This window comes from Charadrius vociferus, unplaced genomic scaffold, assembly GCF_000708025.1.
Source record: "Charadrius vociferus isolate BGI_N301 unplaced genomic scaffold, ASM70802v2 scaffold906, whole genome shotgun sequence".
Classification (NCBI taxonomy): Eukaryota; Metazoa; Chordata; class Aves; order Charadriiformes; family Charadriidae; genus Charadrius; species Charadrius vociferus.
In genome coordinates, this window is record NW_009648878.1 from 1108802 (window position 1) to 1126596 (window position 17795).

General features: G+C 41.3%; 1 protein-coding gene across 1 annotated transcript in view; it reads left to right on the plus strand.

Annotated features, from left to right (window-relative positions):
- MET (MET proto-oncogene, receptor tyrosine kinase) overlaps positions 1-17795 on the plus strand; it is a 71139-nt gene that overhangs the window by 45418 nt on the left and 7926 nt on the right. The window contains exons 11-15 of the mRNA XM_009887081.1: positions 4431-4649; positions 10662-10808; positions 12852-13008; positions 13822-13962; positions 16376-16606. Of these exons, the coding sequence (XP_009885383.1) occupies positions 4431-4649; positions 10662-10808; positions 12852-13008; positions 13822-13962; positions 16376-16606 (895 nt within the window). The remainder of the gene's footprint in view (positions 1-4430; positions 4650-10661; positions 10809-12851; positions 13009-13821; positions 13963-16375; positions 16607-17795) is intronic.

Here is a 17795-nt window from a genome sequence, read left to right on the forward strand (position 1 = left end):
AGCAAAGAGTTTCCCTGCTGAAGGGGAACAATTGGCCTTTCTGTCTGTGCCAAATCTGCAGCAGAGGGTGTCAGGGAAAAGCCCATCCTGTGAAGTCAACGGGATGCCAGGGATGTGGTGCTAGCAGATACATTGACCACCCCAAGCCCAGGGAGGAATTTAGACTCCCAGTCAGTATTGGTCATGTTGTGTGAAGGGCTGGCTCTCAGACCCCGAGCAAGAGAGTTTTTACTCTACCTTCTGGTCCAACGATCTGATAGACTAGAAGTATCATCTCCCATGCCTTCATCCAAGAAGACAACTAGAATAAAATTGCTACCGATCCATTAGGGCCATTCACTGCACTACCTGAAATGGCAGCAAAAGCCAATGAGTTCTCTGAAAAATCTTCAAGATGCCCTGCTTGAGCACCACTACTCAATTTCTCACTGACACAGAAAAGCCTTCTGAATGGGCTTTCCTCAAGTCAGACCTGAATTCTCATCTCTTTCTATTGAGAAATCATCCTTTGGCAAAGATGGTTGGAGAGTCACCCGGTCTGTCTTTAACGTCATTCATCTTTCATTCCTCACTGGAACTCCAAAAGTTTACTTTTTATGAAAGGACAAATTGGCCCTTTTCTCCCTTCTGACTGTTACAGATCCTGTAATACACATCCAACTGCTCCTCTCTTATCTGGGTCAGCTGCTGGGAGACCTCTGGAGCTCAGAGATCCTCCCTTATACTTTTCCTGTTGTTCTATCAGTTGAAAAAAAATTGAATTGGGCACCAAAGTTCAGATTCTGTAGGTCAGGTTTGAATTAATTGCCTCAAGGGTCATATTTTACAAATGAAACAAGAATACATACCTTTAAGTGATGAGTCATATGCATTGTGCAATGGATTATTATTCCCTTGGGCTATAGTATTTACTTATGCTTGTGAAATGCTCCATAATTTTTACATCTTTTCTTCCTTATTGTCTTCAGATGTAGATTATAGTCACAAGAAGACCTTAGACTTAGCTTTTAAAGTGAATGTACTTTAAAGCCTAATTAAATAAAAGTTAAAGGTGCTGGGTGATAGGCAGTATCTTAATTGAGAAGGCAATAGATTGAATTAGGGTTTTTTTCTTATAGATCCTCAATCCAATATTTCTTGAAAACTAAACCGTCATATTCTTCAATTGCTAAAACCAATTTCAAGGTAGAAATGTCATGTCAAATCATGTACCAATAAGGGCATCGCAAATAAGATTTTTCTTGACCTCACCAATCAGTCACATTGCATCCCCTCCAAAGAGTATTATTAGATTTTTATCATTTTCTGAAAGCTTCCTCTTCAGAGACCAGGCTGATAAAGTAAAGTATCTGATTCTAATAGATAGCCACAAACAAAGTTATGAATACCACTGCTATTCATTTAAGGGACATCACTACTCTACAGTAGATAAAAAGTCTAATGAATTTACATTAATCAAATAAATATAATGATTACCTGGGACATATTTGGTCCTATAATTACATATATATTTTAGTAATCCCTTTTTAGAAGTGACACAATATGATAGATAACTTTACGAATATTCATATATCATGGAAAATTATGGCTTGAGCATCCATTATAGTAATGATGCATCTTATTATTACCATAATGATTCAAATGAATTTCTAGATCCATGTGATAGAACAAAGCCTGAGATATGGTCAATGGTGTATAAAACTGTATTCAAAAGAGGAAGAACAGCCTAATACTGTAAGCAAATGGAGCGAACATCTGCCTCCTCTTGTGTCCCACAGATTACCTTGTTGTCATGGGGGATGCACAAATATTCCTGAATTTGTGCTAGGAATCTAAATGGGCTGTTACTTACACGGGTGCGAGTCCCGTTAGCATCACTGAGAGCTGCACCAAGTTATTTATCTGAGCGCTGAACGCACAGCTCACAGACATGTAACCCTTGTAATCGAGCTCTAAAACTCTACAGCTCAGTTTCAGAGCCTTGAAAGTGTTTCCCTTGGCAGATTCAAGATTTCACAATATTATGCACAGAAACATGAATTGCTGTGGTGATAAGAAAAAGTGCTGATTTGTAGATAGCTAATTTAATCCCACTTTTCAGGCTAACGTGGGTATATAACTGATATAGCTTGAATGGTTATGTCACTGATTTGAAACAGCAAAATTACATTGCATTAATTTAGCATATTAGAGACAAATGTAAGCTAATTTCACAGCTCCTTCAGGCAGCATTTTATAATGAGAACCAATTTAATTTGAAAAACAAAACAGAAAAAAAATATTTTTTTTGGACTTCTCTAGATGCACAAAAGTATTTGACAGCACAAGTATTCAACAGTTAGTTTTCCAGGGAAATTTCTTGTAGAACAAATGTAAGATTTATGATGACTAGGAGCTAAGCCCTGTTCTTACCGGGGCACATGTCAGTCACTCTATTTATATCTTAAAAAAAAAAGTGTAATCGCTGTCGGGGCACAGTGGAGAGGGAACTACTTACAGAAGGTTTATACAGTTGGAAGAGAAATACTTCTGTGGAGCTGAAGCAACTTTGTTTGTGCCAGAAGTCCTTCAACCGTATCCGCAGTAGGCACCATGAAAGGGAGGCACAGAGAAGGGAGTACACGCTACAATCACAAACAACCCACTCTGCAATTTGTGTGATGCTGCCCAGCACCCACCGTGCATCCCATCAACGCTTGTGGATGTGCTGTTGACATTGTAATCAAATTAGTCATGTAGAAACCTTCAGAGTCAAGAGAGAGAAGTCGACCCTTCTAGAGCACCGTTAATCTAATTAAAGCTGTTGTCTAAAACAGATCAGATGAATCCCATTCCAGGTGACCTGTTTCCCTCTGTTGATGATAAAGGCAGTTCAGACAGCTAACTCCAGTGCAGGTGTCTGGATGCAGGCTGGATGAATCCCATCTGCAAGGACATAATCCCTGAAAAATGCCTAAACTCAGCTTCAGATCAGGCCGCCTGCAAACCCTACAGGGTTTGCTCTCTACAACTATCTGAAAGCAGGTCGCAGAGGTGGGAGTTGACCTATTCTGTCAGGTAACAGGTGATAGAACAAGAGGAAATGCCTTCAAGTTGCACCAAGGGAAGTTTAGATTGTTTATTAGGAAGAATTTCTTTACTGAAAGGGTCATCGGGTATTGGAACGCGTTACCCAGGACAGTGGTGGGGTCCCCATCCCTGGAGGTATTTAAGGGTCGTGTAGATACAGTGCTTAGGGACATGGTTTAGTGGTGGGCTTGTCAGTGTTAGGTTAATGATCGGACTAGATGATCTTGCAGGTCTTTTCCAATCTAGGAAATTCTGTGATTCTGTGAACCCATGCTGCCCTTGCTGGCAACACAGCAATCCTTTTAGGGAGGACCTGGGTCTGTCTAGTCTGTCCCACAAGTCCTATGACAAGGCGGTATGGGATTGGGGGAAGAACCCTGGCCAGACATTTCACACTGGATTGCACCCCCACAGCACAACGCATGCCCTGGCAGATCTTCCGGTGTACCAGCAGCTTTTCCCCAGGAAGGACCCCTAGAGCAGACCCTTGGGAGGAGTAACGGCAGAGCGAGGGGCAAGCGTGGCTTCACACCCATTATCAGGCAGCTCCTGCACAGCAGTGAGGGGCAAACATCTCAACCCCGCTGGTCCAAAGAGTTCCAGCGTGAAGGACATCCCACAGTCCACACTCCTGGGAGGGACTTGCATGACACCAGCGTACCTAAGCACCTAATACCACATGTCTGGGGCCTTACACATACATTTTTTGAAAGAAGATACACTTTGCTGAGCTTTCATGGAACAGAATCCCATAGTGGTTTTGACTTTAAAGCGCTTTCTCACAGCATCTGTAGTGTCTTTCTGGAAACATAGCAGCTTAGCTACACTCTGGGTAAACAGTGCTTTACTTTTGTTTTCCACTATTTCAGTCAGATTCATTGGCCCTATTTTTACCTTCTCTGGTCCCTCGCTATGGCTTTGGTAGTGTGAAAGGAAGAGAAATCCATGTGGCAGTCACTCTGACATAGGCTGGGTAAGCTGAATTATGGCTGCTTTGTGTCCCAGCACAGCTCAGTACATCAGGATAGCCTCCTGATGGTCCTTGGCTTTGGAAATAATTTTCCATTAATTATCTGCAAAATATTTACTTTAAAAGTGCTGTGAACAATCAGGCCAGGAAGCTTGTTTACTTGAACATTTCCTCAACAAGAGTGCAAACACCATTGACATGAAGTTTTTATACTTTTCTCCCAGCTCTAAATAAACGCTGTGTAGCACTGATCAGGATTTTGCTTTGGTTGAAGAAGAACAAGACCTCTGGTGTTTATTTTTTCAATATATGTGTATTGTTAAAGATCAGTTACGTTCATCAGTGACTTCCTATGCACGTACTTACTCAATTACGTCTTTCTTTCTTATAGGCATGTAGCCACCGCTCCAGCTCAGAGATAATCTGCTGTACAACTCCTTCACTGAAAGCCTTCAATCTCCAACCGCCCTTTGTAACCAAAGTGTTCTTTATTTTTGATGGTGTCAGCTCTTTGTACTTTGATTTTGATTATGTAAATAATCCTGTATTTAAGCACTTTGAAAAGCCAGTGTTCATCTCAAGAGGCAACCAAAACGTTCTGGAAATTAAGGTAAGAAATGTTGAAATACCTTTTTCAATTATTTGCAAGCGCACATCAGCAGCGTAGCGTGGAACAGACATTTTGATGAAACAAAGGAAGCCCCAAGGAAGCAGGGGCAGTGAGAGACAGAGAGCAGTATGTTTAGTACTCCGTTCATCTGAGCCCCCAGCTGTCACAACTTAAAAGATGCAGAGCTGAAAACAAAGATATACCAGGGTGGTTGTTGGCATCAGGTGGGGTGGGAGAGTGGCTTGCCTCATCCTCATGGCAGGACCACACAGCATCTACTTCTGATTGCGATGAGCTGCATCACCAGTTCAGGCATAAATACAGCCAGCAGCCCAGAACCTGAAGCGTGTGGTCTGCGCGTGAGTCCCAGCTCTTACTGTCACAGGGTTTTGTGTCCTTCCTCACAAAAGACGTGGAGTTGTCTTTAGAAAGTGGCCTAGCAGCTTTGGCTCTCCACAGCTGAGGGAAACTCTGGCCTGTGCACAAAGTCACTCATGAGGATCAGTCACCACTCTAGCCTAAATATTTATGGATCCATGAAAAATGCAAAGTTGATGCTGAGTGCGTGTTAAAAGAGCACTGGGAATAGTCTACACAGCACTGAGAAACATCTCTTAGGAATTCAGGGCCCTCACAGGCACAGGCTGCTCTTTACTAGAGTGCTGTGGAAAAAGTTAAATCCATTTTGCAAGAGTCCACTTTCCTGAAATCTAGTGCTTTTCAGAGTTAGAGTATCAAATAGGAACAGTATAAATACAGGTATTCCTAATTTATAATGAATGTCTATGAAAATGTATGTGAAATTTATATAGAATATCTATAATTTATACAGAATATAATCTATAAAAAATGCTTTACAGAAGAGAATCAGCCTTAATGCTGGGGTCATCTCTTCGTGTAGCTGCTGCATAACTCTGTACACCCAAACTCTTTTCCCCTATGACAGCTGTGAAATCTTGAAGCCCTGAGGCCTTTGACTCCAAGATGCTCCAGTGGGCCAGCTCCTGAGCTGCAGGAAAATAGAGGGAGTTACCTCAGATCCTCTGTCAGCCATGCTGAGTTCCAGCCAAACTCTCTTAATATTGATCTGTCTCCACAAAGTGTTCTGGGAAAATTCCAAAGAATAATCAATTATTACAATTTTTCTACTTGGAACTTGTGGCCGTACAATCACCCCTTCCTCAATGCAGAGCAATTCTCCTGTTCAGTTATGGAGAAACACTAGAAAGAGTTCTGGAGTGCAGGTCAAGAGAGAGCTGGGAATATATAGCTGCTGCATGGCTCAGTGCCTCTACCGTAATAGCAGTGTTTTCCAGTATTTTCCAGGTCATGCATATCAACCAGCTGGAAAGAAGACTAATTTGAGAAGATTCATAGAATAACTTAGATTGGAAGGAACCTCCAGAGGTCTTTGTAGTCTTACCCTCTAGCTCAAAACAGGGCTAAGTTAAAAATTAGGTCAGGTTGCCTATGGCCTTGTTGAGATGATTTTTAAAGATCTCCAAGAATGGAGATTTTACAGCTTTAAAAAACCCAGCTCCATAGCCTTACATTGTGCATCCTGTGCTTCAGCTCCTGTCCTAGCTCAGTGGCCATCTGCTGTACTTCATCCAATTTGTCAGTGTCTCTTTTGTTCTGTGGGGTTCAAACTTTAACACAATTCTCCAGATGTGGTCTCACAAGTGCTGAGCAGAGGAAAACAATCACCTTCAATCCTCTGGCTTTGCTGCTGCTAAAGTATGTGGTGAGCCTTCATCACTACAATGGCACACTGCGGCGTCATTCCACCTTGTGGTCCATGAGAACCACAAGTCCTTTTCCATAGAGTGTCTTTCTACCCTGCTGTTCCTAGCCTGTCTTGGTGCATGGGGTTATTCCACCACAGGTGCAGGACTTTGCATCTGGCTTTGTTGAATTTATGAGGTGCCTGCTGGCCCATTCCTCCAGCTTGCCACAGTCACTCTGAGCAGTGATCCTGCCCTCCAGTGTTTCAGTAATTTTCCTAAATTTGATGTCATCTGAAAGCACAAGGACAGTGTATCCTGTCCCTTTGTGCAGGCTGCTGATAAACATTTTAAGCAGCATTGGTCCCAGTATCAGCCATTGGGGAACGCCACTTGTTAGACTTGTAATCATTGAGCTGATGGCCAGTCAGTTTTTCACCCACCTTATGGTCCATCCATCCAGTCCATATCATCCCAATTTGTTTTCAATGCTAGGAGAGACTGTGTTGCAAACCTTGCTAAAACCAAGGTAAACATCCAGTGCTCACCCTTCATCTACAGAACCAGTCATCTCCTCGTAGAAGGCCATCAGGCTGCTTAGGCAAAATCCACCCTTAGGAACCTATGCTGGCTGTCCCCAATTGCATTCTTGTCCTTCCTCTGCCTGGAAAAACTTCCATGAGAACTTGCTCCATAATCTTCCCAGGGGCTGAGTTTAAAAATTAGGTGGTTTTTAACTCTCTTCTTTCTTTTACTCTTGAACCTTTTAATCTCCCTTAAGGAGAAGTCCCTAGTGCTATTAAGTGTTGTGATGAAGCCATTCAGATGAGAAAGGCTGGCTGAGGACCGTCCCACTGAAAACTGACCAATGTCACAATTTTGTAGCATTGATGTCACCTGCAGTCATGACACCCAAGGCAGATGTCTACCTAAACCTAATGCCCTGATTATTTCCTGGCAACCAAATGGAGAATAACATTAGTGAAAGCTGGTCTCCTAGAACAAAGCATGAACAAGCACCAATTTAACATCTTCCTCTAAATAACATTAGTTCTAGTGGGATGCTTCTATCAAAACAGTGAGGCGACTTTCAGAAATTATAGTTGGGAGCCAAAAGATCATTACAAGCCATATTGGCAACACTTTTCCCTCGTCCCATACCCGCATTCAAAAATACACACACACAAGTTTACATGCCTCATGGTCATATTTTGTGCAGTAATTAAGCAAGCTCAGCATGAAATTAAATGGCAGCTTGCTTCAGTGAACAGTCTGTTCTACCAAACCGAAGTTCTTTTATCTTTTTCTTAATTAGTTTCAGAGGGGCGGAGGGAGCTTTATCACAAGTTTTTCAGTCAAACTAATCTAGTGTGGCATATTTGGCTTTCATCAAATGACAGTAGGTACCAATTGAAAGGTTCTGTTTGGTTTCCCCTGATGACCATAAGATGTTTTTGTAAGAAAACATTACACACAAGAAAACTTTAAGTCTCCAATCTAAAACACATTCAGGGCACTGTGTGCCATCAATGCCAGCCCTTCTTGTCTTCAGTGCCAGCCCTTTTGTCTTTGACATGACGGAGCCTCTCAGGGTCCCACATCATCACTGTCTTCATCTGCCAAGTATGTGGCTCTTTGAAGTCTCTCAGTGCCCACCATGCCCCAGTCAGAGGGGTCATGGCAGAGTGGTTTGAGGCACTTCTCTGCTTCAGCACCGTGAAGACACCACTTCAGAAGTGCTCCCATCTCCTGCCAACACGGGAAGCTCTCATGGCAGGATAAATTCTGGTGTTTTGCTGTTGGGGACAACCAAAGACCTGAGTCTGCTGAAGAGGACAGAGCCTACTTGCTGCCTCCCACAAGAGCCACTGACCCAGACCTGCAAGCTGGCCTGCTGACAGCCCAGTGTGTCCTAGTGGGGGGGGGACGGACGGACAACACACCCCAAAACCCCCTTGATAAATAAGGAAAGAAAGAGCTTCTCACCTCAGTCTGCCCAGAAGCCTGGCCTGGTCTGGAGTTGTGCTTGTGCACCAAGTCGGTGCGGGGTCTCCGCATGCTTCCAGAGAAGGCCTAGGAATGGGCCACTAGGTGACTAGGTTGTATTTATAAATATAAATCTTCCATTAGAGAAGTAAGTAGCACAATTGTCATTTCATGTTACACATCACATCTGAGATCTTGGCTTTCATCTGGCACATCTGCCCTAAAACTAAGAGTAGGACAAGACTTACTAAATTGTCCACTCTATTCCTAATCCAGAATAACACGTTCTTTATGAGACAATCTTAAGGAACTCTTCTTGTGTATTTATAGGTCACACTAGTTTCAATCTTCTTCCACATTGCAAAGAAAATTATGTATCTCTCTGTCTGGTCCAAGAGAGTGCAATAAGGAATCCCTGGTTTCTCTGAGCAAGCTGAAGTGGAAGCTCTGCAGCTGCAGCAACTCTTCATTCTTCCCAAGTCAACCCACTCTACTTAGGAACCTCAAAAATTCTTCTGACACCATTCTCAAAATTTCCACGCCTTGGTTTGTGGTCCTTCTACTGCTCCTAGACTTTCACCCAAGCTGTGAAGTAGTTGGTCTATCAGATTGGTTTGCAACAGGTGGTCAGTCCAGTAACTAGCTTCCAGCTTGCATGCAAGGGCATTGCTCTGCAAAAAGGGGGTAATACACATTTTAAACCAGAAAATATTATTTCCCAGTTCTCAGAGGAGTCAGTTTCCTCCTTTTCTTAAAGTCATAGGAAATTCTGTGGTCCTTAAAAGAGCAAAAACACTGCTAAAAGAGTTTTGAAACTCTTCTTATATTGAGATATTATACGGAATATATTTGAAATATAATGGTAATGGTTATAAGTAAAAAATACTGTCTTCATTATAACTGGCTAAGGACCAACTTAGGAAATGTCAATATGATTTTTTTTTTTCCTTTGGGTAAGTGTGAGTTTTGGTAGAGAAAAAATTCTTGACATTTTCCGTAGAAGAAGAAAAGGTGCCACTCACCCACGCTCTCCAGGATAGTACATATATCCTGGAGATAGAAGACCCACATTCAAGTCTTTTGAGGTACATCATTCAAAGGGAAGATTTGAACATGAATGGCTCACAATCTGCAGCAAGCTTCCATACTAATAAACAATAAGCATTGAATATTTACTTAATTTACACCAAACAGAATGGCTCCAAGTAGACAGAAGATAGAGTGCCAAATGGACTTTTTTGGCCAGCAATTAAAAAGCACTCACCTGGGGTGTGGCTTTGCCAATCAAAAGAGGACGTTAGACTGGCTCTCCTATATTTTTATTAACATTTTCCCAGAGCTCAGTCTGATTCTGCAGCAGACCCAAAACATATTCCACAGTAAAATATTTTTGCCCCAGAGAATGGGATTCTTGTTTTCTTTCCAGTATATGAGGCCTCGTAGCAGTGTCGGCCATGACGTCTTCCTCCCTTCTTGTGGGAAACTCCCAGATCCAGACCACATAAATAGCCTGGATTAGTGTTACTCCCCACCCTTCCTTCTCCCCTTCTACTCTCACTTAATATGCCTGGTTTTTCATCTTAAGCTGGGCTGCACATAGGGTAGGGCAGCTTCTTAAATACCGATGCGCTCCTGAGCACAAAAGATCCTGAACTTAGCCTTGGGACACTGCTATCACGATACCAGAAGGAATGACATTTTAGCCAAGTCTGGGAGGTGAAAGCAGGTTTTCTGAGTAGGGAGTGCACTTTTCATGCTGTCATTTTTACCGGGGTTTGTTCCTCTTTGGTCTGTGGAATGTGATTTTAACAGATTTGTGCATTTTTATGATTATAATTAATTAGTTCTTTTTGAAAGCTTCACTCCTGCTACCACAACCATTTGCAAAACAAAATGTTTGAGATGCCTTTAGTTTGTGGATAACATAATGCCAGTTTTGTATAAACAACAGGGTCGCATAATGCTTCCTTTCTTGTGCAAATTATGCAAAAATCTAAACAGGACCAACAGAATTTATCCCTCAGACATTTACATGTTTAGAAGTCTGTATGGCCTGTAAGAGTATTAGTGACAGCAGATTTTATCTGTAAACTTTATCATCCCCCTCTGGCCTGTCTGTCAAACTCTTATTTACATGAAAAAAACTGATACGTGCATATTGACAGGGCAATGTAAATTTGCATTAGTCTTTTATTTCATAATTGTTTTTCCATTAAAAAAAAATTTCCATTGTAATGAATGGACTTCTTAACTTTTACGAGATGGTTATGTAATATGAAATTGATTTTTTTTTTTTTCCAAGGGAAATTATATTGATTCAGAAGCTGTTAAAGGAGAGGTGCTAAAAGTTGGAAATAAAAGCTGCGAAAACCTTCTCCTGCAGTCAGAATCAATTCTGTGTACGGTTCCCAGCGATCTCCTGAAATCTAACAGCGAGCTAAATATAGAGGTGAGGCAGCTACACCACACATGAGACATTAATGCCATTTTTATTGTCATTCCCAATGTCACTATTGAATGCATAAACTTTAAATTTAAGCCTAAGCCTGTGTTTACAGAGATACCTCTATCTCTGTTTGTTTGGGATGGAAATTCAAATAATATCGACTGTTTTAAAAGAATTATCAGCACCGTTGTTATTACCTGTTTGTACAGAGACTTTATGGAGCCTTAGGCACAAAGCAGGACGTACACTAAGCACAGAAATAAAATGACAGTTATTAATCCAAACACAAGAGGAAACATATGGGGAAGAATGGGAAGCTGTAATGGAGTAGGTTTACTTTGGCGCTCACAAGTCCTTTTTTCAGCAAAAAATTCTGCTGTAGTCAAGAGGATCAGATCCTTTCTGAAAGAATTTTTTTTTCTGCTTTTATTAATTTAATTTCAGTTCTTTTTGTTAAATGCAGACACTTAGGACAAATCTTTGAGCTCGAAAATTATTGTTCTAAATGTGGTCTCACTAGAGTCATTCAGAGCACTACTGCAAATTTAAATTGCAGAGTTTTGACCTACTGATTCATAGAATAAGACACAAATCTTTCGGTATCTTTGTATTTTTTTAAATAGATTTTATGTATTTTTTAAATATAAAAAAAGAAAATCACAGCAGATGGATATTACCTTTAAACTATGAAATTTGATGATCATGGACTCTGATTCACTGAAAACAGTGGAAACTTTGCCAGTCATGTAAGTGTGACTAGGATCAAACTTTGTGTAAGCTCTTTGGAGCAGGGACCATCTATTTTTTGCTATGTCCTTATGGCATTTATCTCAGTAGGATTCTGGGCCGTGAATGGTATTCCTATGGGCTACTGTAACCTAAATGAATAGTAATAACTAATTTGCTTTATCAACACAGTAAATATTAATTTATTTTAATATCAATTTTCTTTGAAAAGTACAAATTAAATTTCTTGGATGTATCAGGCAAACTATAACATTAGATGCAGCTCTCCTTTTGCCAAACCTGTTTCCCAGACCTGTAAATGCCTAGATTTGTATAATACTTGTGCATATGTTGCATTCTGTACCTTTTCATATTTTTACCTACGCAACCAGGACCAGCACTACATTCAGTCAGCTCTACTATGTGATATTTCCTTAACCTCTGAGAAACAGATATGCATGACATGTATTTCGTATGCAGAAAAGAACACAACATAAAGGGGTTAAATAAGGTTTCTGCTTGTTTACTGGCAAGGAGCCTCAGAAATTGCAGTCTGCCCAGCGAAGAAGAAAATTTGCTCTTTTGACGGGCAAATCCATCATTACAGTACCCAGAGGAATGAATTCCACAGGAGAAAAAGAAAAGATGGCCAAATGCATTCCAACTGACTGAGCTAGTGCTGTGTGACCTAAAACAGTTTTTCCCTGTTAGCTGCTTGGTGTTTGTTTGGTTGTTGATTTTGGGAATTGTGTTTTTGTTTTGTTTTGTTTCTTTAAACTGTTGACAAGCTAGAAGCTGGCAAGGAACGGGCTCACATGACCTTGGGAACTAAAACGCAGGCACGCTGTCAACAGAGAGTTTGATGTTACAGCATATTTATGCCGGAAGGACACATATTAAAGACATTTGGGCTAGTTTTTTTAACATAGGTCTCAGCTCGTATATCCATAGGCCTGTACGTTTCCCTGCACCATTTGAGTAAAAGTATGAATTTAGCATTTTGAATTAACATCTGGTAGCAGTGCGACCCTGTTATCCAGACTGCGTGTGTGAGTGCGTGCCGTGTGTATGGTGTAGCACATACACAGCTGCGTCACTACCAGAGCTCTGAAGGCACGTAATGAATCATAAAAATGTAGATCTGCTTTCGCGTACACCAATATAATAATTTCTCCACTCCCAGTGTCTTATTGCAGTGCAGCGTCACAAAATCAAGACTTAATACATATGGGACATATCAGCTCATACTTAGTACTAATAATCTACTTTTTACTTGTCTTTTGAAATCATCATGCTATTTTTTTTTCTTTTTTTTTTCAGTGGAAGCAAGAAGTTTTGTCAACAGTTATCGGAAAAGTGCTGATCCGGCAAGATCAGAATTTCACGGGACTAATTGCTGGAGTTGTTTCAACATCAGTTTTAATTTTGATCTTTTTGGGTTTTTTCCTCTGGAGAAGGAAGAAGAAACAAATTAAAGGTCCATCATAGTCAATTCCATCAAATGATTCCATAATTGTATCTTAGGTTTTAAAAACTGACATCAATTCATGCTTTGCTTAACTGCCATGCAATGCCCTGTTTTAACCTGTCAGCAGATGTTTCACAATCAATTCCAGTGTTTACTTACATTTCAGCCCTTGGCTCTTGCCTGAGCTGGGTGAAGGGCCACACTATGCCTGAAGGAGAAGGATTTTGGAGGAATTCTGAGCTATTAAGAAAACTTAGTATCTTCTCTTCCCCAGTCAGCCTTGGAAGAGGGGACGAGTAAATGACATGCATGGAATCACACATACTTCAGCTTCATCCAGTTGCCCTATAGTCCTAGAGGCTGTGCCTAGGTTGGGCAAGACAGAGCGCGGCTCTGTCCTGCTCTCCTGTTCACCCAAATCAAGAACTTGGTCAGAGCGTGCCTCCTCTCTGTCCCCCATGTCTGGGTTTCCTTCTATTGGGAACCACTGTACTACGCAAAGGGAAAAGAGGAGAGGAGCTAGTATATAAGCAGGTCTTGTTCTGACATGGTATCATGTCAGATCATGAAGCTGGCCCCAGAGGCTTCAAAGCTCTCTTGGACCCTCCACTGTGGCCAAGAGCAGCGCTTTAACACAAGTTACAGCAATTCTTGTGCTGGTCAAGTAGCTGAAGTTCAGGTCCTGTGTGTGTCTGCCGCAGCAACAACCTGACCCTCTTCCCAGCAGAGCAGAACATCTTCAACTTAAAAAAATACCTAAGTGAACATTGGCACACAGTAAACATGAGGGTTTTCCAATATTTTTTTCTCCTCCCTCTTCAGATCTGGGAAGCGACCTAGTGCGCTACGATGGCAGAGTGCACACTCCTCACCTGGACAGGCTGGTGAGCGCGAGGAGTGTAAGTCCAACGACAGAAATGGTTTCAAGCGAATCTGTAGACTACAGATCAACTTTTCTAGAAGGTATGCCTCTATTATGAATCTGTGGGGATGACACCATTTTATACTTCTTGCTTTTCATGTCTTTAGATTATAGCTATTTTGATCAATACCTTAATTTCACTTTTTCATCTGGTTTGTCTGCATCTCCATTGTTTAGGACTTCCATGTGTTCACAGGTTTGATATTTGAACTGAGCTTCTCAGGTGCTTCCCAAGATTAATATGCAAAGGATTTTTATTTTTACTCAGGGTGGAGGAGTATATAAAAAACTATTAGTAAAAAATCACTGTAAGTATGCTCTACAATTAACTAGGAGCTGGTGATTTTGAGTCATCATCACACCATGCACAAATACACTCTGAAAAAGTGATTTTAAGGATAGCATCAAGTGGCTGTAGGTTTAGTATATCTCAGTGACTTCATGCAGTCATTATAAAGCAGTTCTGTCAGCCCAGCGTGGGACATGAAGCTTTGTAAACTAATATTCTTTTGTCTATTCATGCATTTCCTATAAAATGGCATGTTGTATGACGCAGAAATGTTCATTTTTAAAATTACACTAAAGGGATGTGAAAACTGTGACAGATCGAGTGGCGGTCCATGTGTGCTGGGATGCCAGGCTCAGAAAACACACTATTCACTTTCAGGGCTGTGGGCATGAGGGAAGAATAACTATGCTGAATACATTTTTGTGCCTTATAACACCATTTTAGAGTGGCTATTGTCCAGAAGAGCACTCTGCTGTACTTATCATACCACTTTAGGCTGAATGTGTCCTTTAAGACATGTGGAGCCCATGGTCTGTGATTACCATTAAAGAGTCTTTAACTATAAGAAGTTACCATATTATGATATTTAAGAAATCACAGGAGTTCATTAGTCTTTGTATAGACATCTTGTACTACTTCAGGTGCTGCCATATACAGCTCAATAGAAATCACTCCAAACCCTTATTCTGCCTTTGTAATCCCCAATCGCAGAGCTGCTTGAGAGCCAGGCCCGTTCCCAGCTTCCTTTACAATTCTTTAATTGCTGCCACCAGCTCGCACAGGATGTTTCTTGATTGAAAAATTCCCAAAGGAAAAGGAAAGCCTGTGCCACCGGTTAGAAGGGAAAGTGGTACACAAGACAAAACTAGGCAAAGATCCTTGGGGAAGGTAAATCTGTAGTGGTCCTGGGGCCACCGTGCACTGGCAAAGCACAGCAGAGAGGGCACCAAAGCAGGAGGTGCTTTCATTTAATGTTCCTGTAGGAATGTTCAATTACTGTCGAAGAATAAAGTGACAGGAGCACTAGAAAACATGCAGGTTTACATGTAGCAGCTGTAAAAATTATTTTGCAACCATGGCTAGAGTATTTTACCATGATCATTAAATAGGTATTTGCCCTTGGTAACATAAATGTGGCTTTGTAAATGGAGGAGTTAGTATTTTTGCTTCTAGGTAGAGCAGCACTGGGTTTTTCTCAGCACCTAGAGTGATAACCACACTATATGAAAACTTCCCAGGTTTTATACATGAATATATAAAGCATGTCTGTGCAACACCCTTTACTCTTTGTGATAAAATATCTGATAATTTCTTTTGTTAAATTTATTCCCTTTTTCTTTTTTTTTTTTTTTTCACCTTGGGCTAAATTCTGCTCATTCATTCTACTGGAATCACTCCAGACTGAAATTGATGTAAATTAAACTAAATTCCTTGATTCTATTACACCAAATACTAGAAAAAGTTCTTTTGAACAACAGCAATTTAAAATACCTGAACAACATGCTGTTGACAAAAATAATTTTCTCAAATAATACTCCTGGCTTGACTGAAACATTTTAATTTCTGCTATTTTAAATCAGCTGGCTCATGTTATTTTCATGAGTAGCACCAACTGTATTATCTTCGGCAGTTACAGGATATGAATCACCTCTAGGCATTTCCCTGGTTGAATATTTACCATTGGATAAATATAGCTAGTCACCAGCAGTTTGGAAACCTTCATGAAATGTAAAGTTCCCTACCAAATTAGAACAAGACAATAATAAAAGGTTTCATGTTTTTAATTGTTCACTACTTCCTCCTCCCATATCGCTGTCATTTTTCCATTTTACTCTTGTTACTCCCAATTATTAGAAATTCTATAACTTACACTTGGCAAGAAGTGACAAGGCTTCATTCCATCCCCTCAGAAAAGTGGAATTTTTGCCATTTACTTTCATAAAAGTAGAGCTGATACAAGCATAAGTTTCTAGTGACATGGTTTTCCTGGAGTTTGGCAGATTAGCAATGCATATTTTCATTTTCCCTTTGTGACCAAAACCTGCTGCAAAGCCAAGTCTCTTCCAAACTGATAAACTCAAACCCTTGCTCACCAATGAGACAAAGCTCTTCACTTTCCAAGGAGAAACCTGAAAGGATTATAACATTTTCTGTCCATCTTGCAGATCAGTTTCCGAGCATGTCTCAGAATGGATCGTGCAGACCTGCCCAGTATCCTCACTCTGACCTCTCCCCAATTCTGTCCAGCGGAGACTCAGATTTAGCCAGTCCACTTCTCCAAACTAATGTCCACATTGACATCAGTGCCTTAAACCCCGACCTGGTCAAAGAAGTGCAGCATGTGGTTATTGGTGCTGACAGCCTGATTGTGCACTTCAGCGAAGTAATAGGAAGAGGTGGGTACTGCGGCTCTGTCCTTCACACTGCTTTTTTTTGTGTACCCATTCATTATAAACCATTCTGAATAAGGTGTCTACATGGAGGTTTTTCAAGCTTTTTACCTCTTACAGCACGGCATCCCATGCACCAAATCAAGGAGAGAACCAAGGAGCTCTCCTTTGAAGTGAGATGAAGGGTTGTGCATTTGATCAGTTGGAGAAGACACCAGAGGGAGGAAGGAGTCTGCCAATTAATGGGGGTCCTTTGAACTCAGAGACTTGCTGGTTCCCCCTTAGCTGCCTCACTCTCACCCTTTTCCAGGCTACAGAAAAGCTCAGCCAGGGCTTCTGATCCACAAGGCTGCGGTGCAGGAGTGGGGCTGCTGCAGAATATTGCACGAACCTAAGGCACGCCCCTAAAAGACAGGGGATGCTGAGGTGGGGGCACCAGAGACCTTAAACTCGGACCCTGAGAGCCGGCAGGATTGCTACACGACACAGAAAACTCCTGCAGTCACTACTGCATTCAGTAAAAGTCCCCATGGGCCAGGGGAAACGCACACACCCCTTTTGCCTCCACAAGTTTCCCCCAGCTCTGAGGAATTCGCTGTTTGTTTCCTCCTGCCAACGGATCTCTCTTCCCCCTCGTTCCTCTGTCATCCCAGCTGCAGTAACGCATAGCTCCTGATTCACTTCCCCTTATTTTTGTCCCTGATATAGCAAGTCCCCTATTTTTCTGAATTTCTCCCATCACTCCTATTCCTCTACATCTCCATAAGCAAGTTCCCTCCTTGTTTCATAGCCCAAGCCAGCATTTCTGTTAGGGGCATTTATTAAACTCTGTACTATTGAGTACCTATTAGCAACCCAAGCAGAAACTAGATTTTCAGTTCTACAGATCATGCATGAGAGAGATCTTGTTGAGTATCAGAATACTGACACAAATTTTGCTATAAATTGTATTCCTAATGCCTCTTCTGCAGGAAGATAGCCAAGCAAACAGTCAGTGTGTTTCCCTTCCATGTATTACACTTCATCATCCCTGAAGCAAGGGTGGGCCTTTTTCTTTTCTGTCTTGTTTCAGAAAAGGCCAAGTAATTTCCCATTTTTCAAATGTTGAAAAATACCGGGAACGACACCGATATAATTAACCTTTTTTAATTTTCTCCTCCATAACTAGAAATAGGCCAAACCCAGAAATATTTCA